Source organism: Nansenia antarctica (assembly GCF_963989245.1).
Source record: "Nansenia antarctica genome assembly, chromosome: 8".
Classification (NCBI taxonomy): domain Eukaryota; kingdom Metazoa; phylum Chordata; class Actinopteri; order Argentiniformes; family Microstomatidae; genus Nansenia; species Nansenia antarctica.
The window spans coordinates 58,599,451-58,621,848 of NC_137678.1; the positions used below are offsets into that span (position 1 = coordinate 58,599,451).

The 22,398-nt window shown below is 47.1% G+C and overlaps 4 protein-coding genes and 4 pseudogenes across 8 annotated transcripts; all 8 read left to right on the forward strand.

The window, feature by feature from the left end:
• Positions 1 to 107: 107 nt before the first annotated feature.
• LOC308164489 (RNA-binding motif, single-stranded-interacting protein 1-like) lies at positions 108 to 2,447 on the forward strand (the record flags this gene model as incomplete). Its single annotated transcript, XM_080538568.1, has 3 exons — positions 108 to 116; positions 685 to 1,002; positions 1,544 to 2,447. The coding sequence occupies 3 exons, from the start codon at positions 108 to 110 to the stop codon at positions 2,351 to 2,353; spliced, it is 1,137 nt and encodes a 378-aa protein (XP_080394694.1). The 3' UTR covers positions 2,354 to 2,447.
• Positions 2,361 to 11,947, forward strand: LOC308164490 (RNA-binding motif, single-stranded-interacting protein 1-like; annotated as a pseudogene). The gene is made up of 3 exons: positions 2,361 to 2,388; positions 2,821 to 3,053; positions 11,131 to 11,947. The product of its transcript is annotated as an RNA-binding motif, single-stranded-interacting protein 1-like (transcript).
• LOC308163445 (glucose-6-phosphatase 2-like) lies at positions 3,940 to 8,431 on the forward strand (the record flags this gene model as incomplete). Its single annotated transcript, XM_080537631.1, has 5 exons — positions 3,940 to 4,157; positions 4,396 to 4,509; positions 7,501 to 7,608; positions 7,700 to 7,821; positions 7,914 to 8,431. 5 exons carry the CDS (start codon positions 3,940 to 3,942, stop codon positions 8,429 to 8,431), a joined length of 1,080 nt encoding a protein of 359 aa, XP_080393757.1.
• A 7-nt stretch (positions 11,948 to 11,954) lies between the features above and the next one.
• LOC308164491 (RNA-binding motif, single-stranded-interacting protein 1-like) lies at positions 11,955 to 14,005 on the forward strand (annotated as a pseudogene). The gene is made up of 3 exons: positions 11,955 to 11,982; positions 12,415 to 12,647; positions 13,189 to 14,005. The product of its transcript is annotated as an RNA-binding motif, single-stranded-interacting protein 1-like (transcript).
• A 7-nt stretch (positions 14,006 to 14,012) lies between these two features.
• Positions 14,013 to 16,063, forward strand: LOC308164492 (RNA-binding motif, single-stranded-interacting protein 1-like; annotated as a pseudogene). Its single transcript has 3 exons — positions 14,013 to 14,040; positions 14,473 to 14,705; positions 15,247 to 16,063. The product of its transcript is annotated as an RNA-binding motif, single-stranded-interacting protein 1-like (transcript).
• A 7-nt stretch (positions 16,064 to 16,070) lies between these two features.
• Positions 16,071 to 18,114, forward strand: LOC308164493 (RNA-binding motif, single-stranded-interacting protein 1-like; the record flags this gene model as incomplete). Its single annotated transcript, XM_080538569.1, has 3 exons — positions 16,071 to 16,098; positions 16,531 to 16,725; positions 17,291 to 18,114. 3 exons carry the CDS (start codon positions 16,071 to 16,073, stop codon positions 18,112 to 18,114), a joined length of 1,047 nt encoding a protein of 348 aa, XP_080394695.1.
• A 319-nt stretch (positions 18,115 to 18,433) lies between these two features.
• LOC308164494 (RNA-binding motif, single-stranded-interacting protein 1-like) lies at positions 18,434 to 20,167 on the forward strand (the record flags this gene model as incomplete). Its single annotated transcript, XM_080538570.1, has 3 exons — positions 18,434 to 18,449; positions 18,584 to 18,816; positions 19,358 to 20,167. The coding sequence occupies 3 exons, from the start codon at positions 18,434 to 18,436 to the stop codon at positions 20,165 to 20,167; spliced, it is 1,059 nt and encodes a 352-aa protein (XP_080394696.1).
• A 362-nt stretch (positions 20,168 to 20,529) lies between these two features.
• Positions 20,530 to 22,091, forward strand: LOC308164495 (RNA-binding motif, single-stranded-interacting protein 1-like; annotated as a pseudogene). Its single transcript has 2 exons — positions 20,530 to 20,703; positions 21,041 to 22,091. The product of its transcript is annotated as an RNA-binding motif, single-stranded-interacting protein 1-like (transcript).
• The last annotated feature ends 307 nt before the right edge of the window (positions 22,092 to 22,398 follow it).

Sequence of the window (22,398 nt, forward strand, 5' to 3'; positions counted from 1 at the left end):
TTGATTTACTTTCTATGGGGGACTGCACTGTATGTTTTTTGTTGACTGATGGTAATCCTTTTGCTTTGTTACTTCTGCTTGATCGTCTTGAGTTTCCTGGAACAGCCATGTCAAAGGTAAACACACTCTTGCTACCATCAGGACTCTCTGAAGAAATGTGTTTCTTGACTCCAGCTCTTTTGATTTTGGTCAACCTTGGCTTTTTGTCTTGTTTTATGCCTTCGTCTTCAGCTGATAAAGCAGGGAAAGGAATTGGATCTAATGATTTTGGTCTCGACACATCACTGCAAGGTGACAACCACTGGTCGTTCTTGTGCAGGGATTTTCCAGGACAGTTGTCACTAGTGTCTTCTTGTTGCTTCTTTCCATCTTTCCTCTTTGAGCAAGGCTGAGCACCAACATATGGGTCATCAGAATCCGTATCTGCATGGACAAAATATGAGAATAAGTGAAGTAATATAGGTTAATTCTAACCAGTCATTTGAATCAATCATCAAACTCATCTCCCATTAGGTAAGTATTACAGATTAGACCAAGAACAATCCAAAGCAGAGAATCAACAAAGGATTCCCAAGTCCTTACCCAGCTGGGAGATGTGTGATGGTGTATTCCCAAGAGAAGGCTCGAGTTCAGGTGATAATCTGGACTCTGCCATCTCTGAAGCTGAGAGAATGCATTGATTAGAGTCACAGCAAGCAAACAGATTTCAACCCCAGCACGGTGAGCAGCAGCAGCAACAGCAGCACCACGGGCTGGGACCAGCTCAGCAAAACCAACCTGTACATCCGCGGGTTGCCCCCGGCAACCACCGACCTGGATCTAGTCAAACTCTGCCAGCCGTATGGCAAGATCGTATCGGCTAAGGCCATCCTTGATAAGACAACAAATAAATGTAAAGGCTATGGGTTTGTGGACTTTGACAGTCCAGCAGCAGCCCTGAAGGCAGTCCATGCCCTGAAGACGAGTGGAATAGTGAGTCCGTCGAGGTCGCCAGCTTGTAAGGTAACGTCTCTATGACCATATAAGGACAGACAGCAAGGTAACGTCTCTATGACCATAATATTATATTATAAGGACAGAAGACTTCCGACAGGGCCGTTTTGAGCAGCGCCGGTATCTCCACATTGGTGAAAACGCAGAAATATCCATCTCACAGCCCAGCTACCATGTCTGAAGCCAAGTCCACAGAGTCCCTGGGTTCACAGCAGGGTCCAGAGATGGTGGCAGTGAAGTTGGAGGACTGCAGTCAACCACTGGAACATAATGTGTTAGTGAAAGAGGAAGAAGAAGAAATGATGGTGGCTGGAAGAGAGGAAGAGGAGGAAAAAGCTATGATGGTGAAAGAAGAAATAGAAGAGGAAGTGGAGGAGAAAGATTGCCCCCGGCAACCACCGACCTGGATCTAGTCAAACTCTGCCAGCCGTATGGCAAGATCGTATCGGCTAAGGCCATCCTTGATAAGACAACAAATAAATGTAAAGGCTATGGGTTTGTGGACTTTGACAGTCCAGCAGCAGCCCTGAAGGCAGTCCATGCCCTGAAGACGAGTGGAATACAAGCTCAGATGGCTAAGCAGCAGGAGCAGGACCCTACCAACCTCTACATCTCCAACCTGCCCCTGTCAGTGGACGAGCAGGAGCTGGAGAGCCTGCTGAGGCCCTTCGGCCAGGTCATCTCCACCCGCGTCCTCAAGGACTACAGTGGGAACAGCAGAGGGGTGGGCTTCGCCAGGATGGAGTCCACAGAGAAGTGCAACGCAGTGATCTCCCACTTCAATGGGAAGTTTATCAAGATGGTGCCAGGAACTTTGGCGCCCCCTGAGCCCCTGCTCTGTAAGTTTGCTGATGGTCAGAGGAAGAGGCACAGTCACAGTCCGTTTGTCCCCAACGGACGGACATGGCCCAGGGAGGCGGAGCTGCGACTGGGTGGGATGACTCTGGCCTATGATCCATCCTCAGCCGCTATGCAGAATGGGTATTACACGTCTCCGTACACCCTGACTAACAGGATGATGGCTCAGACGGCCATGTCTCCTTATATGTCTCCTGTCTCCACCTACCAGGTGCAGAATCATTCTTGGATGGCCCATCAGCCTTACATTATGCAACACCCGGCAGCTGTGATGTCGCCCTCTGTGGACCACACCATGTCAATGCAGCCTACCGCCATGATGACACAGCAGATGGGCCATCTCTCACTGGGGAACAGCGGCGCGTACATTCCTGCTAACACAGCCATGCAAGGAGCCTACATCCCCCAGTATTCCCACATGCAGGCTGCTGCTGAAAACGGCACGCAGCAGCAGGTGGATTCGTCCAACAATTCCTCTCCATATAGTCAACAAAGCAAGTAATGAGCAGATGACCTCAGTGAGCCCTAATGGATGCTGTGGGCGATGACAGATGATGTCACATTGAGGGCAGTCTCAGCCGCTGTTGATGGACCAGACCCGGGACCCTCTTTTGCAGCTTCAACCAAACATCTGTGGAAGACGGAGTCAACAGAAACTACTACGGCGGAGGATGGAAAAAGGTGTAAATGGACTAAACGAATTATTCCCAAAAAAGAAAGATACAGAAAAATAGGTAGACGAAAGACGTGTATTTTCTACCAAGGATTCTCAAGTTGATGCAATGGGACACGTAGGCCTACCGCGTGATGTGATATTGAAAATGCATGCGATTGAAAGTTTGTTTTTTTCTATAAAAGATTTCAATGATTTTTACAGGTAGTTTATTAGTCAGATATATGAAAAAAAATATGTTGCTTGCAATGAGTGTTCATTTGGTGAGATGTTACTGGTTTTATTTTGGTCTTAAGCAACCAACCTGTACATCCGCGGGTTGCCCCCGGCAACCACCGACCTGGATCTAGTCAAACTCTGCCAGCCGTATGGCAAGATCGTATCGGCTAAGGCCATCCTTGATAAGACAACAAATAAATGTAAAGGCTATGGGTTTGTGGACTTTGACAGTCCAGCAGCAGCCCTGAAGGCAGTCCATGCCCTGAAGACGAGTGGAATAGTGAGTCCGTCGAGGTCGCCAGCTTGTAAGGTAACGTCTCTATGACCATATAAGGACAGACAGCAAGGTAACGTCTCTATGACCATAATATTATATTATAAGGACAGAAGACTTCCGACAGGGCCGTTTTGAGCAGCGCCGGTATCTCCACATTGGTGAAAACGCAGAAATATCCATCTCACAGCCCAGCTACCATGTCTGAAGCCAAGTCCACAGAGTCCCTGGGTTCACAGCAGGGTCCAGAGATGGTGGCAGTGAAGTTGGAGGACTGCAGTCAACCTTTAACAGTTAGTGCCAGCCTTGATATAGCACTTGGATGTTGTCTAGATAATGGGGCCTTGTCAATTATGGTTTGGCTCATTTAACCCTACTAACTGTTCCTCAACATAATCATTAAGTGTCCCAGTGAACTCTCCATGTTGCCATGTTGAAAGTGCAATTTTTCCAGTTTAGAAAACAACCATAAACATTTGATGACAGGACTTGAAATAGGAAATGCAAAATCATAACATTGCAATCTGAAATATTAAACCTGTTTAGTGCTGTAACAGTATATCTGCATGAGCACACTGCCCCCAGGAGTAGATAGAATGACTAATAATTAACTAATAAAAGCAATGGCCTGTGGAAAATCTAATGTCCACACACCTATCCTGTAAACAACCTTGGGTAACATGCCTTAAAATGCTGAGTTTTCATGATGCCCAACGTTTTATTTTCATCTTGTGGGTGACTCCAACCATGCCAATCTGCCCATGGTTGCCATAGCTGGTGAATGATTTATGATACCAGGATTTTATATAAATACGGATCACTTTGGGGTTAAAAGGGGGAGCCATGGAGTGGTGGTTATAGCTTTGGCCGAGGGAGCAGCTGTTCCAGTTGTGCCAGAGACTGTATGTGAGGCCAACCCCAGATGGACTTCATTCACAGCAGTGAGGTGTTGGTGATCCAGCATCTCCAGCACAACTACAGGGACTACCATGACTTCCTCAACTTCATGTCATCTGTGGGAGACCCTCATAACATTTTTTCTGTCTATTTCCCTCTCTGGTTCCAGCTCAGCCATTTTGTCGGCACTAAGATGATATGGGTTGCAGTTATCGGAGACTGGTTCAACCTAATTTTCAAATGGTAAACCTGTAATTAGTTGGATTAGAGGTTAGAGAGAGGGAGAGATAGATAGATAGAGAGAATGTGAATTATGTTTATGCGTACAATTTGGAATACGGTAGCTGTTAAAGTGATCTGTATGACAATTGCATGAATCCTTTGATCCAATGCCCAGCATCAATCATTTATTTGAATGTCATTTGAATGCCACTCATTTGTTTTTGTTTTTAATGTTCAACTGACTCCATCTTGTTTTCAGGATTCTGTTTGGTCACCGGCCTTACTGGTGGGTGCAGGAAACTCACTATTACCAGAATCACTCACTCCCTCACCTGGAACAGTTTCACATCACCTGTGAGACAGGACCAGGTCAGTGGCAGTGTGTTTGTAGCATAATGACAATCATTTCCATACTGTTATTGCACAGACACTGCTGTCAATCTAATGTACTGCAGCTAGCTAGTGATATATCAATATATCAATAATATATCAATAGTTTTAACCTGAGACAGAAATGAACATGATATAACGATTATATCTGAATTTCTTCAACACGTCTGTATAATAGTTGGCAAAAAGCAAAACTGCTTTATGTATTTGTTGTGTCAGTCAGGCAGGAAACCTAAAGAGTCACCAGAGAATACACACAGGAGAGAAGCCATTCTGCTGCTCCCAGTGTGGGCAGAGTTTCAGTGAGGCAGGACACCTAAAGACACACCAGAGAATACACACAGGAGAGAAGCCATTCTACTGCTCCCAGTGTGGGAAGAGTTTCAGACACACAGACGTTCTAAAGAGTCATCAGAGAATACACACAGGAGAGAAGCCATTCTGCTGCTCCCAGTGTGGGCTGAGTTTCAGTGGGGCAGGAAACCTAAAGACACACCAGAGAATACATACAGGAGAGAAGCCATATCACTGCTCCCAGTGTGGGAAGAGTTTCAGTCATGCAGGATCCCTAAAGAAACACCAGAGAACACACACACTAGTTAACACGACTGCTCCCAGTGTGGGAGGTGTATAAAGGAGGCAGGAGCCCTAAAGAAGAAGGGGGGGGGGGGTCTTCTGGCTGCACCATCATCTACTGTATGTACATGTGCTTCAGGGAGAAGGTTGTGTCATAACATTAGCCTTTTCTAGATTATTTTCTCTCAATTTCTCCCGTCCTCTCCTCCTACCCTCCCTTCCTCTCCCTCCTTCCTCCTCCCACCCTCTCCCCCCTTCCTCTCCTCCCTTCTTCTCATCTCCTCCTCTCCTCCCTTCCTCTCCCCCCTTCCTCTCCTCTCTTCCTCTCCCCCTTCCTCTCCTCCCTTCCTCTCATCTTCTCCCCTCCTCTCCCTCCTGGAGAGTGAAGGAGGAATCGAGGTCGTAGGAGTTGAGATGTCCTTGTCCCCTCCTGCGTCATGTCACCGCCCCTTCCACCCAGATGTGGCCTTGGTGTTTAGAAGCCGAGTGTGACTGAATACTGGTATGTTGTTAAGTTTGCAATAAATCCTCCTAACGTTTCAGCTGGAAGACTGAGATGTTGTACATCATATCACATTAAGATATACATCCTTGCACTTCTCAGTTTTCTATTAGATCAGCTTATTTTCTGGACATACGCATGGAGGTGTTGAAGTAGGTTATTTAAGGTCTATATGGAGGTGTTGAAGTAGCTTATTTAAGGTCTATATGGAGGTGTTGAAGTAGGTTATTTAAGGTATATATGGAGGTGTTGAAGTAGCTTATTTAAGGTCTATATGGAGGTGTTGAAGTAGCTTATTTAAGGTCTATATGAAGGTGTTGAAGTAGCTTATTTAAGGTCTATATATGGAGGTGTTGTTGAATGCACTCACTGCAATGTAAGTTGCTTTGGATGAAAGTGTTTGCATATATTATTATTATTATTATTATTATAGTAAAAACGAAGACAGATTCATCCATGTATTTATAGTAACTTGTGGTCTTTGTTCACAGAACAGGAAGGTTGTGTCCTCTAATGGATTCTGTATTTGACCTCATTAGAAATATTGTAATAACCAACACATGGTCCTCAGTGTTAGGAGTTAAGTGTAGGAGTAGGGTTGGAGTATCGGACTGTTTAGTGGTCACAGATATCATGGCTTTTAACGGGATGGTTCAACCTATTTTCATGATTAGATAAAAATGAATCTTATTTCACTATTGTCCTCATACTGAAATCCTATCCAGGAAACATTCTTGTGGTGAAGGAAGTGCAATTGCAGGTGCAAATTACTGAGTGGCAGACATTGTATATACTTCTGATTTGTTTTTACCTGTTATTTCTGCAATTTCAAGGTTTGGTTTTATTGTATTTTTGATTATATTTTCTGTTTCATATTTCAAAGTTTGCTTTCATTATTCATATTATTTCATATTGCCTATCCAATATATGTTTTTGGGTTGAAATAGTATTGTGTAATGTCTGTCTTTCTAAAATTACAGTTAAATGAAGCTTGATTCTTGAGTCTATGGATAAACATTTTGGGATGCATATTGTAATTCTGTATATTCTTCGGATGGTACTGAGATGAGGAGGTACTGCAAGAGGTGCAAGGACGCTGGCAAAGACAGGGTCAAGACACCTGTATACTGCAGGAAGGGCCAGGTCCCTCTGTGCCTCACATTAAAAAGGAGCTGTTTTGAAGAGTGGCATGTTGCACTATAGGAACTGTTTTGAGGAGAGTTAGTGCAAAATAAATGCAGGTGCAAATGACTGAGTGGCAGACATTGTATATACTTCTGATGTGTTTTTACCTGTTATTTCTGCAATTTCAAGGTTTGTTTTCATTGCATGTTTGATTATATTTTCTGTTTCATATTTCAATGTTTGCTTTCATTGTAATTCTGTATATTCTCACTTTGACAATAAATCTGAGCCAGCTCCACCACAAGGCTCCTGAGGGCAGTAGGGATCAGAGGACAGGCCCAACGGAAGGCAATCAGAGAACTGTCCACTGCAGCAGAACGGAGCAGTCACTGGCTGTGGCTGAAACGTAGGGACCCAACATGGGCTCCCAAATGACCACGTGGTGCCACCGTGCGACACACACCCAGGCCTGATCAGCCTGTGGTGGGCCAACCTCGGCAGAGGGTGTCTTGTGATAACTGGCCGAAACACCCAATGAGGTCGGGGACCACAACTGAAGATGTGTCGTACTGGTGGCACCACGTGATCATTGCCAAATTCCACTCCACCCAAGAGGACATCTCCAACTCCACTCAATTGTTGTGCTGAATATTTAGGGATTTTAACAACCAGTCCTATTAAGAATCCTGTCAACTGAGCAATATGTTTATGAAGATGTTATGATGTCTAATGCTTGTATGACAGCGAAGCTGTGTTTGTTTGTACAGGTAGTCCATCTGGTCATGCCATGGGTTCCTCATGTGTGTGGTATGTGATGATCACCTCAGCCCTCAACTTAACCAGATCCCCCAGTGACACCTCAATACAGGGCTGCCAGAGGTAACTATTAGCAATCTGTTATATTGCCTTGTAAAAAAAAGTTGTGCATCTTTATAATGTCATAATTGCCTCAATTCCCCCATCCTTTTAGGTTCCGTCTTGTATGGCCCTTTTTGTGGATGACCTTCTGGGTCATCCAAGTTAGTGTTTGCATCTCCAGGGTGTTTATCGCCACACACTTCCCTCACCAGGTCATCCTTGGTGTTTTAGCAGGTAAGACCAAAAATGAGTTTGCAAATAATAGTAGACATTGCTACTATACTACCAGTGTTACACTTGTATCTTTTTTTCAATTCTATTCTCAGGTATGCTGGTTGCTGAGGCATTTGAGCATATTCCCTCGATCCACACAGCAAGTTTAAAAGTCTACCTTCAAACTAGCCTCTTTATGTTCTCCTTCGCCGTCAGCTTTTACTTGCTCCTAAAAATGATAGACATTGACTTATTGTGGTCGATACCGAAAGCCAAAAAATGGTGTGCCAATCCTGACTGGATCCACCTCGACACTACGCCCTTCGCAGGTCTGGTGAGGAACCTAGGAGCCTTGTTTGGACTGGGCCTGGCCATCAACTCTCAGATGTTCATACAGGGCTGCAAGGGGAAGAACAGCTACAAGACCAGTTTCAAACTAATGTGTGTGACAGCCACTCTGACCTCTCTGCAGCTCTATGATTTTATTAAAGTCCCCACCCACACAGAGCTCTTGTTCTATACGCTCTCCTTCTGTAAGAGTGCAGCAGTGCCTCTCAGTGTGGTTGCCATCGTCCCCTACTGTGTTCACTTGTTGATAGGGAACGAGGATGAGGAGAGGAAATTGGATTAGATGTTTGTACTGGTTGCTGTGACGTACAGCATAGAATACACATTAGTACTGTAGATTGGCTGACCTGTACTGTACTGTATATCCATTTCTTTATGTGGTGCTGTAGTTGATTGTTGATAAGCTCATCTATATTTCATGTTAGTCAATGTGTATGTAGTTCATTGCACATTTGTTACATTACATGTACAATGTGAAACAAGAGAAGGATATTGTTCCATGAATATGTATGAAAGTCAATTGTAAATAAAATGTGTTCTAGTACTGTACTTCTGTGTAAATAAACCTCTAATGAATGTTCTTCCTTGAGAAAGGGCTTCTAATAAAAACACTATTATCAAATATCCCTTGAGAAGTCTTGAATTGCTCTATCAGTAGTTGGTTCTGGGTGAGTGTTTTCTTAAATAATGATGTATCTTGTAGACCATTTGTGAATGAATAGGTAAATATGTAATTGCCGGGCTTATAGTATAATATTCTTCTGCCAACCGAAAACCTTACTGGGGGTCAAATTTAAAAAGTGAGTTTCTATTAATAGAAATATCTGGTAAATGTCTATCTTGGACTAGAAACTCTTCACTGTATACGCTGTTGGATCATTTTGGCATACTCTACTTTTAAAAAGGGATGCATTTATAATGGCAGGAAAGTATCTTTAACATTACTTATGAAATACAGTACATTGCATTCACAGCACAATATCCTTTCCAGGATCTTTATAGAATCCATGTAAATTAGTCCTCACCTCATGCCCATATCATGTTGGCATGTAGCCAGTGAATGTACCAAAGAGTGACATTGTTCATATGAATATGCATAGTTGATTGATTGAGTTGTTCCTCTTAGTGAACACTTTGTTGTTTAATGTCACATTCAAGTCATTATCTATGAATCACTCAGTTTATACAAGGCAATTCGGATGTTGACCTACAGATACTGTGTTGATACTGTCACGGCCAGGCTCATGACCATGACAAAAGACAGGAGACACACACACGATCTTAAAGTAATGAAAATAAATGTTTTATTATAAACTAAATGAGGCTAATAACAATAATAAGATGAGGTGTGGTAGTCAGTAAATCAGTGGTGTAATGTGAGTGTAGTGGAAAGTGGTGAGGTGAGTGTTGCATGGTGTGAAACAAGGAACAAACAAATAAGATAGAAAATAATGGTGCCTAGAAGGGGGCCTCCCTACTGAGGCCTGCATGGGTCTCTTATGCCCTGGATCCTGGAACCAGGTGGGGCACAATCAGCTGTCCACCAGCTGACCTGCATTCTACTGATTAGTAACCCTGTCCAGCAGGAGGCCTCTCTGCAGACAGGGAAACAGATATTAGTACAGGCCAGGACAATATATGGGGCCAGGGCCGTCACAATACTATCTTATACTCTTGGAATATGTATGTTTTCGTGTATGTCACGTTACATGACATATCCCCCAACATCTGTTGTTGTTGATGATACAATATAACTGTCCGCTCGTCAAGTCATGCCTGTAGAGACATCTGTGATCATTCAGTCTGTTGTTATGGCTCAGTGCTGATGGTAGAGGGAAATGGAGGGTTCAGCAGAGAGTCACATTACTCATAAATCAGCAGCAGGATTCAGTATACAGTATACCTATTCATCACACATGTAAGTGTGCCACAGGTATGCATGTAGACCTACTGCATAGTGTACTCACCAAACATGATCAATTGTTCACAAAGGCTTGGTGTTATGTGAGGGATCTTAATTCATATATTGGCTCAGCACTCCTCATGAAGGGAGGTGTTGGATGGCTTTTCAAAGAAAGAAAGAGAGCCACACACTCTTGCTCTGATGCTAATTATTTATTGGACCAACATTTTGGCAGCAAGCTGCCTTCTTCAGCGTTTCAATCGATGATGGCATTTCAAAACCTCAGATTAATAATCAAGTCAAATATGTCAGGAAGAATGAGGAATTTATTGTATTATTGTATGTACATATCAAGTTGATGATTTGCCTTTGGGTGTTGTCTGTGGCTTCATCAGGAAAAAGGAAAGACAACATTGCAATAAGAGCTCTGAATATAGTGGGACCTTACAGAAAACAAACCACAGCGAGACCTTATCAGTTCTTTAAAGTGTCCTAAGCAATACACACTATCAACAATATTATACACTGTCATTATCATGGTCAGAATGATCATGGAGCTCATCCGTAATCGCAGCTTTACCCTCACCACCGGTTGCGGACAGCTAAGCAGGCTTCGACGCCTCAAGAACGGTGTCCCTCAGGGATCGGTCCTGGCCCCCCTCCTCTATAATATCTACACCTATGACCTGGCCAACACACTCTCGCGGAAGTACGCCTATGCAGACGACCTCGCAGTGGTGTACTCTGCTGGAAATTGGCAGTCTGTGGAGGGGATTCTGAGCCAGGACATGCAAACATAATGTGTTAGTGAAAGAGGAAGAAGAAGAAATGATGGTGGCTGGAAGAGAGGAAGAGGAGGAAAAAGCTATGATGGTGAAAGAAGAAATAGAAGAGGAAGTGGAGGAGAAAGATTGCCCCCGGCAACCACCGACCTGGATCTAGTCAAACTCTGCCAGCCGTATGGCAAGATCGTATCGGCTAAGGCCATCCTTGATAAGACAACAAATAAATGTAAAGGCTATGGGTTTGTGGACTTTGACAGTCCAGCAGCAGCCCTGAAGGCAGTCCATGCCCTGAAGACGAGTGGAATACAAGCTCAGATGGCTAAGCAGCAGGAGCAGGACCCTACCAACCTCTACATCTCCAACCTGCCCCTGTCAGTGGACGAGCAGGAGCTGGAGAGCCTGCTGAGGCCCTTCGGCCAGGTCATCTCCACCCGCGTCCTCAGGGACTACAGTGGGAACAACAGAGGGGTGGGCTTCGCCAGGATGGAGTCCACAGAGAAGTGCAACGCAGTGATCTCCCACTTCAATGGGAAGTTTATCAAGATGGTGCCAGGAACGTTGGCGCCCCCTGAGCCCCTGCTCTGTAAGTTTGCTGATGGTCAGAGGAAGAGGCACAGTCACAGTCCGTTTGTCCCCAACGGACGGACATGGCCCAGGGAGGCGGAGCTGCGACTGGGTGGGATGACTCTGGCCTATGATCCATCCTCAGCCGCTATGCAGAATGGGTATTACGCGTCTCCGTACACCCTGACTAACAGGATGATGGCTCAGACGGCCATGTCTCCTTATATGTCTCCTGTCTCCTGTCTCCACCTACCAGGTGCAGAATCATTCTTGGATGGCCCATCAGCCTTACATTATGCAACACCCAGCAGCTGTGATGTCGCCCTCTGTGGACCACACCATGTCAATGCAGCCTACCGCCATGATGACACAGCAGATGGGCCATCTCTCACTGGGGAACAGCGGCGCGTACATTCCTGCTAACACAGCCATGCAAGGAGCCTACATCCCCCAGTATTCCCATATGCAGGCTGCTGCTGAAAACGGCACGCAGCAGCAGGTGGATTCGTCCAACAATTCCTCTCCATATAGTCAACAAAGCAAGTAATGAGCAGATGACCTCAGTGAGCCCTAATGGATGCTGTGGGCGATGACAGATGATGTCACATTGAGGGCAGTCTCAGCCGCTGTTGATGGACCAGACCCGGGACCCTCTTTTGCAGCTTCAACCAAACATCTGTGGAAGACGGAGTCAACAGAAACTACTACGGCGGAGGATGGAAAAAGGTGTAAATGGACTAAACGAATTATTCCCAAAAAAGAAAGATACAGAAAAATAGGTAGACGAAAGACGTGTATTTTCTACCAAGGATTCTCAAGTTGATGCAATGGGACACGTAGGCCTACCGCGTGATGTGATATTGAAAATGCATGCGATTGAAAGTTTGTTTTTTTCTATAAAAGATTTCAATGATTTTTACAGGTAGTTTATTAGTCAGATATATGAAAAAAAATATGTTGCTTGCAATGAGTGTTCATTTGGTGAGATGTTACTGGTTTTATTTTGGTCTTAAGCAACCAACCTGTACATCCGCGGGTTGCCCCCGGCAACCACCGACCTGGATCTAGTCAAACTCTGCCAGCCGTATGGCAAGATCGTATCGGCTAAGGCCATCCTTGATAAGACAACAAATAAATGTAAAGGCTATGGGTTTGTGGACTTTGACAGTCCAGCAGCAGCCCTGAAGGCAGTCCATGCCCTGAAGACGAGTGGAATAGTGAGTCCGTCGAGGTCGCCAGCTTGTAAGGTAACGTCTCTATGACCATATAAGGACAGACAGCAAGGTAACGTCTCTATGACCATTATATTATATTATAAGGACAGAAGACTTCCGACAGGGCCGTTTTGAGCAGCGCCGGTATCTCCACATTGGTGAAAACGCAGAAATATCCATCTCACAGCCCAGCTACCATGTCTGAAGCCAAGTCCACAGAGTCCCTGGGTTCACAGCAGGGTCCAGAGATGGTGGCAGTGAAGTTGGAGGACTGCAGTCAACCACTGGAACATAATGTGTTAGTGAAAGAGGAAGAAGAAGAAATGATGGTGGCTGGAAGAGAGGAAGAGGAGGAAAAAGCTATGATGGTGAAAGAAGAAATAGAAGAGGAAGTGGAGGAGAAAGATTGCCCCCGGCAACCACCGACCTGGATCTAGTCAAACTCTGCCAGCCGTATGGCAAGATCGTATCGGCTAAGGCCATCCTTGATAAGACAACAAATAAATGTAAAGGCTATGGGTTTGTGGACTTTGACAGTGCAGCAGCAGCCCTGAAGGCAGTCCATGCCCTGAAGACGAGTGGAATACAAGCTCAGATGGCTAAGCAGCAGGAGCAGGACCCTACCAACCTCTACATCTCCAACCTGCCCCTGTCAGTGGACGAGCAGGAGCTGGAGAGCCTGCTGAGGCCCTTCGGCCAGGTCATCTCCACCCGCGTCCTCAGGGACTACAGTGGGAACAGCAGAGGGGTGGGCTTCGCCAGGATGGAGTCCACAGAGAAGTGCAACGCAGTGATCTCCCACTTCAATGGGAAGTTTATCAAGATGGTGCCAGGAACTTTGGCGCCCCCTGAGCCCCTGCTCTGTAAGTTTGCTGATGGTCAGAGGAAGAGGCACAGTCACAGTCCGTTTGTCCCCAACGGACGGACATGGCCCAGGGAGGCGGAGCTGCGACTGGGTGGGATGACTCTGGCCTATGATCCATCCTCAGCCGCTATGCAGAATGGGTATTACGCGTCTCCGTACACCCTGACTAACAGGATGATGGCTCAGACGGCCATGTCTCCTTATATGTCTCCTGTCTCCTGTCTCCACCTACCAGGTGCAGAATCATTCTTGGATGGCCCATCAGCCTTACATTATGCAACACCCAGCAGCTGTGATGTCGCCCTCTGTGGACCACACCATGTCAATGCAGCCTACCGCCATGATGACACAGCAGATGGGCCATCTCTCACTGGGGAACAGCGGCGCGTACATTCCTGCTAACACAGCCATGCAAGGAGCCTACATCCCCCAGTATTCCCATATGCAGGCTGCTGCTGAAAACGGCACGCAGCAGCAGGTGGATTCGTCCAACAATTCCTCTCCATATAGTCAACAAAGCAAGTAATGAGCAGATGACCTCAGTGAGCCCTAATGGATGCTGTGGGCGATGACAGATGATGTCACATTGAGGGCAGTCTCAGCCGCTGTTGATGGACCAGACCCGGGACCCTCTTTTGCAGCTTCAACCAAACATCTGTGGAAGACGGAGTCAACAGAAACTACTACGGCGGAGGATGGAAAAAGGTGTAAATGGACTAAACGAATTATTCCCAAAAAAGAAAGATACAGAAAAATAGGTAGACGAAAGACGTGTATTTTCTACCAAGGATTCTCAAGTTGATGCAATGGGACACGTAGGCCTACCGCGTGATGTGATATTGAAAATGCATGCGATTGAAAGTTTGTTTTTTTCTATAAAAGATTTCAATGATTTTTACAGGTAGTTTATTAGTCAGATATATGAAAAAAAATATGTTGCTTGCAATGAGTGTTCATTTGGTGAGATGTTACTGGTTTTATTTTGGTCTTAAGCAACCAACCTGTACATCCGCGGGTTGCCCCCGGCAACCACCGACCTGGATCTAGTCAAACTCTGCCAGCCGTATGGCAAGATCGTATCGGCTAAGGCCATCCTTGATAAGACAACAAATAAATGTAAAGGCTATGGGTTTGTGGACTTTGACAGTCCAGCAGCAGCCCTGAAGGCAGTCCATGCCCTGAAGACGAGTGGAATAGTGAGTCCGTCGAGGTCGCCAGCTTGTAAGGTAACGTCTCTATGACCATATAAGGACAGACAGCAAGGTAACGTCTCTATGACCATTATATTATATTATAAGGACAGAAGACTTCCGACAGGGCCGTTTTGAGCAGCGCCGGTATCTCCACATTGGTGAAAACGCAGAAATATCCATCTCACAGCCCAGCTACCATGTCTGAAGCCAAGTCCACAGAGTCCCTGGGTTCACAGCAGGGTCCAGAGATGGTGGCAGTGAAGTTGGAGGACTGCAGTCAACCACTGGAACATAATGTGTTAGTGAAAGAGGAAGAAGAAGAAATGATGGTGGCTGGAAGAGAGGAAGAGGAGGAAAAAGCTATGATGGTGAAAGAAGAAATAGAAGAGGAAGTGGAGGAGAAAGATTGCCCCCGGCAACCACCGACCTGGATCTAGTCAAACTCTGCCAGCCGTATGGCAAGATCGTATCGGCTAAGGCCATCCTTGATAAGACAACAAATAAATGTAAAGGCTATGGGTTTGTGGACTTTGACAGTGCAGCAGCAGCCCTGAAGGCAGTCCATGCCCTGAAGACGAGTGGAATACAAGCTCAGATGGCTAAGCAGCAGGAGCAGGACCCTACCAACCTCTACATCTCCAACCTGCCCCTGTCAGTGGACGAGCAGGAGCTGGAGAGCCTGCTGAGGCCCTTCGGCCAGGTCATCTCCACCCGCGTCCTCAGGGACTACAGTGGGAACAGCAGAGGGGTGGGCTTCGCCAGGATGGAGTCCACAGAGAAGTGCAACGCAGTGATCTCCCACTTCAATGGGAAGTTTATCAAGATGGTGCCAGGAACTTTGGCGCCCCCTGAGCCCCTGCTCTGTAAGTTTGCTGATGGTCAGAGGAAGAGGCACAGTCACAGTCCGTTTGTCCCCAACGGACGGACATGGCCCAGGGAGGCGGAGCTGCGACTGGGTGGGATGACTCTGGCCTATGATCCATCCTCAGCCGCTATGCAGAATGGGTATTATGCGTCTCCGTACACCCTGACTAACAGGATGATGGCTCAGACGGCCATGTCTCCTTATATGTCTCCTGTCTCCTGTCTCCACCTACCAGGTGCAGAATCATTCTTGGATGGCCCATCAGCCTTACATTATGCAACACCCGGCAGCTGTGATGTCGCCCTCTGTGGACCACACCATGTCAATGCAGCCTACCGCCATGATGACACAGCAGATGGGCCATCTCTCACTGGGGAACAGTGGCGCGTACATTCCTGCTAACACAGCCATGCAAGGAGCCTACATCCCCCAGTATTCCCACATGAAGGCTGCTGCTGAAAACGGCACGCAGCAGCAGGTGGATTCGTCCAACAATTCCTCTCCATATAGTCAACAAAGCAAGTAATGAGCAGATGACCTCAGTGAGCCCTAATGGATGCTGTGGGCGATGACAGATGATGTCACATTGAGGGCAGTCTCAGCCGCTGTTGATGGACCAGACCCGGGACCCTCTTTTGCAGCTTCAACCAAACATCTGTGGAAGACGGAGTCAACAGAAACTACTACGGCGGAGGATGGAAAAAGGTGTAAATGGACTAAACAAATTATTCCCAAAAAAGAAAGATACAGAAAAATAGGTAGACGAAAGACGTGTATTTTCTACCAAGGATTCTCAAGTTGATGCAATGGGACACGTAGGCCTACCGCGTGATGTGATATTGAAAATGCATGCGATTGAAAGTTTGTTTTTTTCTATAAAAGATTTCAATGATTTTTACAGGTAGTTTATTAGTCAGATATATGAAAAAAAATATGTTGCTTGCAATGAGTGTTCATTTGGTGAGATGTTACTGGTTTTATTTTGGTCTTAAGCAACCAACCTGTACATCCGCGGGTTGCCCCCGGCAACCACCGACCTGGATCTAGTCAAACTCTGCCAGCCGTATGGCAAGATCGTATCGGCTAAGGCCATCCTTGATAAGACAACAAATAAATGTAAAGGCTATGGGTTTGTGGACTTTGACAATCCAGCAGCAGCCCTGAAGGCAGTCCATGCCCTGAAGACGAGTGGAATAGTGAGTCCGTCGAGGTCGCCAGCTTGTAAGGTAACGTCTCTATGACCATATAAGGACAGACAGCAAGGTAACGTCTCTATGACCATAATATTATATTATAAGGACAGAAGACTTCCGACAGGGCCGTTTTGAGCAGCGCCGGTATCTCCACATTGGTGAAAACGCAGAAATATCCATCTCACAGCCCAGCTACCATGTCTGAAGCCAAGTCCACAGAGTCCCTGGGTTCACAGCAGGGTCCAGAGATGGTGGCAGTGAAGTTGGAGGACTGCAGTCAACCACTGGAACATAATGTGTTAGTGAAAGAGGAAGAAGAAGAAATGATGGTGGCTGGAAGAGAGGAAGAGGAGGAAAAAGCTATGATGGTGAAAGAAGAAATAGAAGAGGAAGTGGAGGAGAAAGATTGCCCCCGGCAACCACCGACCTGGATCTAGTCAAACTCTGCCAGCCGTATGGCAAGATCGTATCGGCTAAGGCCATCCTTGATAAGACAACAAATAAATGTAAAGGCTATGGGTTTGTGGACTTTGACAGTCCAGCAGCAGCCCTGAAGGCAGTCCATGCCCTGAAGACGAGTGGAATACAAGCTCAGATGGCTAAGCAGCAGGAGCAGGACCCTACCAACCTCTACATCTCCAACCTGCCCCTGTCAGTGGACGAGCAGGAGCTGGAGAGCCTGCTGAGGCCCTTCGGCCAGGTCATCTCCACCCGCGTCCTCAGGGACTACAGTGGGAACAGCAGAGGGGTGGGCTTCGCCAGGATGGAGTCCACAGAGAAGTGCAACGCAGTGATCTCCCACTTCAATGGGAAGTTTATCAAGATGGTGCCAGGAACTTTGGCGCCCCCTGAGCCCCTGCTCTGTAAGTTTGCTGATGGTCAGAGGAAGAGGCACAGTCACAGTCCGTTTGTCCCCAACGGACGGACATGGCCCAGGGAGGCGGAGCTGCGACTGGGTGGGATGACTCTGGCCTATGATCCATCCTCAGCCGCTATGCAGAATGGGTATTACGCGTCTCCGTACACCCTGACTAACAGGATGATGGCTCAGACGGCCATGTCTCCTTATATGTCTCCTGTCTCCACCTACCAGGTGCAGAATCATTCTTGGATGGCCCATCAGCCTTACATTATGCAACACCCGGCAGCTGTGATGTCGCCCTCTGTGGACCACACCATGTCAATGCAGCCTACCGCCATGATGACACAGCAGATGGGCCATCTCTCACTGGGGAACAGTGGCGCGTACATTCCTGCTAACACAGCCATGCAAGGAGCCTACATCCCCCAGTATTCCCACATGCAGGCTGCTGCTGAAAACGGCACGCAGCAGCAGGTGGATTCGTCCAACAATTCCTCTCCATATAGTCAACAAAGCAAGTAATGAGCAGATCACCTCAGTGAGCCCTAATGGATGCTGTGGGCGATGACAGATGATGTCACATTGAGGGCAGTCTCAGCCGCTGTTGATGGACCAGACCCGGGACCCTCTTTTGCAGCTTCAACCAAACATCTGTGGAAGACGGAGTCAACAGAAACTACTACGGCGGAGGATGGAAAAAGGTGTAAATGGACTAAACGAATTATTCCCAAAAAAGAAAGATACAGAAAAATAGGTAGACGAAAGACGTGTATTTTCTACCAAGGATTCTCAAGTTGATGCAATGGGACACGTAGGCCTACCGCGTGATGTGATATTGAAAATGCATGCGATTGAAAGTTTGTTTTTTTCTATAAAAGATTTCAATGATTTTTACAGGTAGTTTATTAGTCAGATATATGAAAAAAAAAATATGTTGCTTGCAATGAGTGTTCATTTGGTGAGATGTTACTGGTTTTATTTTGGTCTTAAGCAACCAACCTGTACATCCGCGGGTTGCCCCCGGCAACCACCGACCTGGATCTAGTCAAACTCTGCCAGCCGTATGGCAAGATCGTATCGGCTAAGGCCATCCTTGATAAGACAACAAATAAATGTAAAGGCTATGGGTTTGTGGACTTTGACAGTCCAGCAGCAGCCCTGAAGGCAGTCCATGCCCTGAAGACGAGTGGAATAGTGAGTCCGTCGAGGTCGCCAGCTTGTAAGGTAACGTCTCTATGACCATATAAGGACAGACAGCAAGGTAACGTCTCTATGACCATAATATTATATTATAAGGACAGAAGACTTCCGACAGGGCCGTTTTGAGCAGCGCCGGTATCTCCACATTGGTGAAAACGCAGAAATATCCATCTCACAGCCCAGCTACCATGTCTGAAGCCAAGTCCACAGAGTCCCTGGGTTCACAGCAGGGTCCAGAGATGGTGGCAGTGAAGTTGGAGGACTGCAGTCAACCACTGGAATATAATGTGTTAGTGAAAGAGGAAGAAGAAGAAATGATGGTGGCTGGAAGAGAGGAAGAGGAGGAAAAAGCTATGATGGTGAAAGAAGAAATAGAAGAGGAAGTGGAGGAGAAAGATTGCCCCCGGCAACCACCGACCTGGATCTAGTCAAACTCTGCCAGCCGTATGGCAAGATCGTATCGGCTAAGGCCATCCTTGATAAGACAACAAATAAATGTAAAGGCTATGGGTTTGTGGACTTTGACAGTCCAGCAGCAGCCCTGAAGGCAGTCCATGCCCTGAAGACGAGTGGAATACAAGCTCAGATGGCTAAGCAGCAGGAGCAGGACCCTACCAACCTCTACATCTCCAACCTGCCCCTGTCAGTGGACGAGCAGGAGCTGGAGAGCCTGCTGAGGCCCTTCGGCCAGGTCATCTCCACCCGCGTCCTCAGGGACTACAGTGGGAACAGCAGAGGGGTGGGCTTCGCCAGGATGGAGTCCACAGAGAAGTGCAACGCAGTGATCTCCCACTTCAATGGGAAGTTTATCAAGATGGTGCCAGGAACTTTGGCGCCCCCTGAGCCCCTGCTCTGTAAGTTTGCTGATGGTCAGAGGAAGAGGCACAGTCACAGTCCGTTTGTCCCCAACGGACGGACATGGCCCAGGGAGGCGGAGCTGCGACTGGGTGGGATGACTCTGGCCTATGATCCATCCTCAGCCGCTATGCAGAATGGGTATTACGCGTCTCCGTACACCCTGACTAACAGGATGATGGCTCAGACGGCCATGTCTCCTTATATGTCTCCTGTCTCCACCTACCAGGTGCAGAATCATTCTTGGATGGCCCATCAGCCTTACATTATGCAACACCCGGCAGCTGTGATGTCGCCCTCTGTGGACCACACCATGTCAATGCAGCCTACCGCCATGATGACACAGCAGATGGGCCATCTCTCACTGGGGAACAGCGGCGCGTACATTCCTGCTAACACAGCCATGCAAGGAGCCTATATCCCCCAGTATTCCCACATGCAGGCTGCTGCTGAAAACGGCACGCAGCAGCAGGTGGATTCGTCCAACAATTCCTCTCCATATAGTCAACAAAGCAAGTAATGAGCAGATGACCTCAGTGAGCACTAATGGATGCTGTGGGCGATGACAGATGATGTCACATTGAGGGCAGTCTCAGCCGCTGTTGATGGACCAGACCCGGGACCCTCTTTTGCAGCTTCAACCAAACATCTGTGGAAGACGGAGTCAACAGAAACTACTACGGCGGAGGATGGAAAAAGGTGTAAATGGACTAAACGAATTATTCCCAAAAAAGGAAGATACAGAAAAATAGGTAGACGAAAGACGTGTATTTTCTACCAAGGATTCTCAAGTTGATGCAATGGGACACGTAGGCCTACCTCGTGATGTGATATTAAAAATGCATGCGATTGAAAGTTTTTTTTTTTCTATAAAGGATTTCAATGATTTCCACCGACCTGGATCTAGTCAAACTCTGCCAGCCGTATGGCAAGATCGTATCGGCTAAGGCCATCCTTGATAAGACAACAAATAAATGTAAAGGCTATGGGTTTGTGGACTTTGACAGTCCAGCAGCAGCCCTGAAGGCAGTCCATGCCCTGAAGACGAGTGGAATAGTGAGTCCGTCGAGGTCGCCAGCTTGTAAGGTAACGTCTCTATGACCATATAAGGACAGACAGCAAGGTAACGTCTCTATGACCATAATATTATATTATAAGGACAGAAGACTTCCGACAGGGCCGTTTTGAGCAGCGCCGGTATCTCCACATTGGTGAAAACGCAGAAATATCCATCTCACAGCCCAGCTACCATGTCTGAAGCCAAGTCCACAGAGTCCCTGGGTTCACAGCAGGGTCCAGAGATGGTGGCAGTGAAGTTGGAGGACTGCAGTCAACCACTGGAACATAATGTGTTAGTGAAAGAGGAAGAAGAAGAAATGATGGTGGCTGGAAGAGAGGAAGAGGAGGAAAAAGCTATGATGGTGAAAGAAGAAATAGAAGAGGAAGTGGAGGAGAAAGATTGCCCCCGGCAACCACCGACCTGGATCTAGTCAAACTCTGCCAGCCGTATGGCAAGATCGTATCGGCTAAGGCCATCCTTGATAAGACAACAAATAAATGTAAAGGCTATGGGTTTGTGGACTTTGACAGTCCAGCAGCAGCCCTGAAGGCAGTCCATGGACTGAAGACGAGTGGAATACAAGCTCAGATGGCTAAGCAGCAGGAGCAGGACCCTACCAACTTCTACATCTCCAACCTGCCCCTGTCAGTGGACGAGCAGGAGCTAAAGAGCCTGCTGAGGCCCTTCGGCCAGGTCATCTCCACCCGCGTCCTCAGGGACTACAGTGGGAACAGCAGAGGGGTGGGCTTCGCCAGGATGGAGTCCACAGAGAAGTGCAACGCAGTGATCTCCCACTTCAATGGGAAGTTTATCAAGATGGTGCCAGGAACTTTGGCGCCCCCTGAGCCCCTGCTCTGTAAGTTTGCTGATGGTCAGAGGAAGAGGCACAGTCACAGTCCGTTTGTCCCCAACGGACGAACATGGCCCAGGGAGGCGGAGCTGCGACTGGGTGGGATGACTCTGGCCTATGATCCATCCTCAGCCGCTATGCAGAATGGGTATTACGCGTCTCCGTACACCCTGACTAACAGGATGATGGCTCAGATGGCCATGTCTCCTTATATGTCTCCTGTCTCCTGTCTCCACCTACCAGGTGCAGAATCATTCTTGGATGGCCCATCAGCCTTACATTATGCAACACCCGGCAGCTGTGATGTCGCCCTCTGTGGACCACACCATGTCAATGCAGCCTACCGCCATGATGACACAGCAGATGGGCCATCTCTCACTGGGGAACAGCGGCGTGTACATTCCTGCTAACACAGCCATGCAAGGAGCCTACATCCCCCAGTATTCCCACATGCAGGCTGCTGCTGAAAACGGCACGCAGCAGCAGGTGGATTCGTCCAACAATTCCTCTCCATATAGTCAACAAAGCAAGTAATGAGCAGATGACCTCAGTGAGCCCTAATGGATGCTGTGGGCGATGACAGATGATGTCACATTGAGGGCAGTCTCAGCCGCTGTTGATGGACCAGACCCGGGACCCTCTTTTGCAGCTTCAACCAAACATCTGTGGAAGACGGAGTCAACAGAAACTACTACGGCGGAGGATGGAAAAAGGTGTAAATGGACTAAACTAATTATTCCCAAAAAAGAAAGATACAGAAAAATAGGTAGACGAAAGACGTGTATTTTCTACCAAGGATTCTCAAGTTGATGCAATGGGACACGTAGGCCTACCGCGTGAT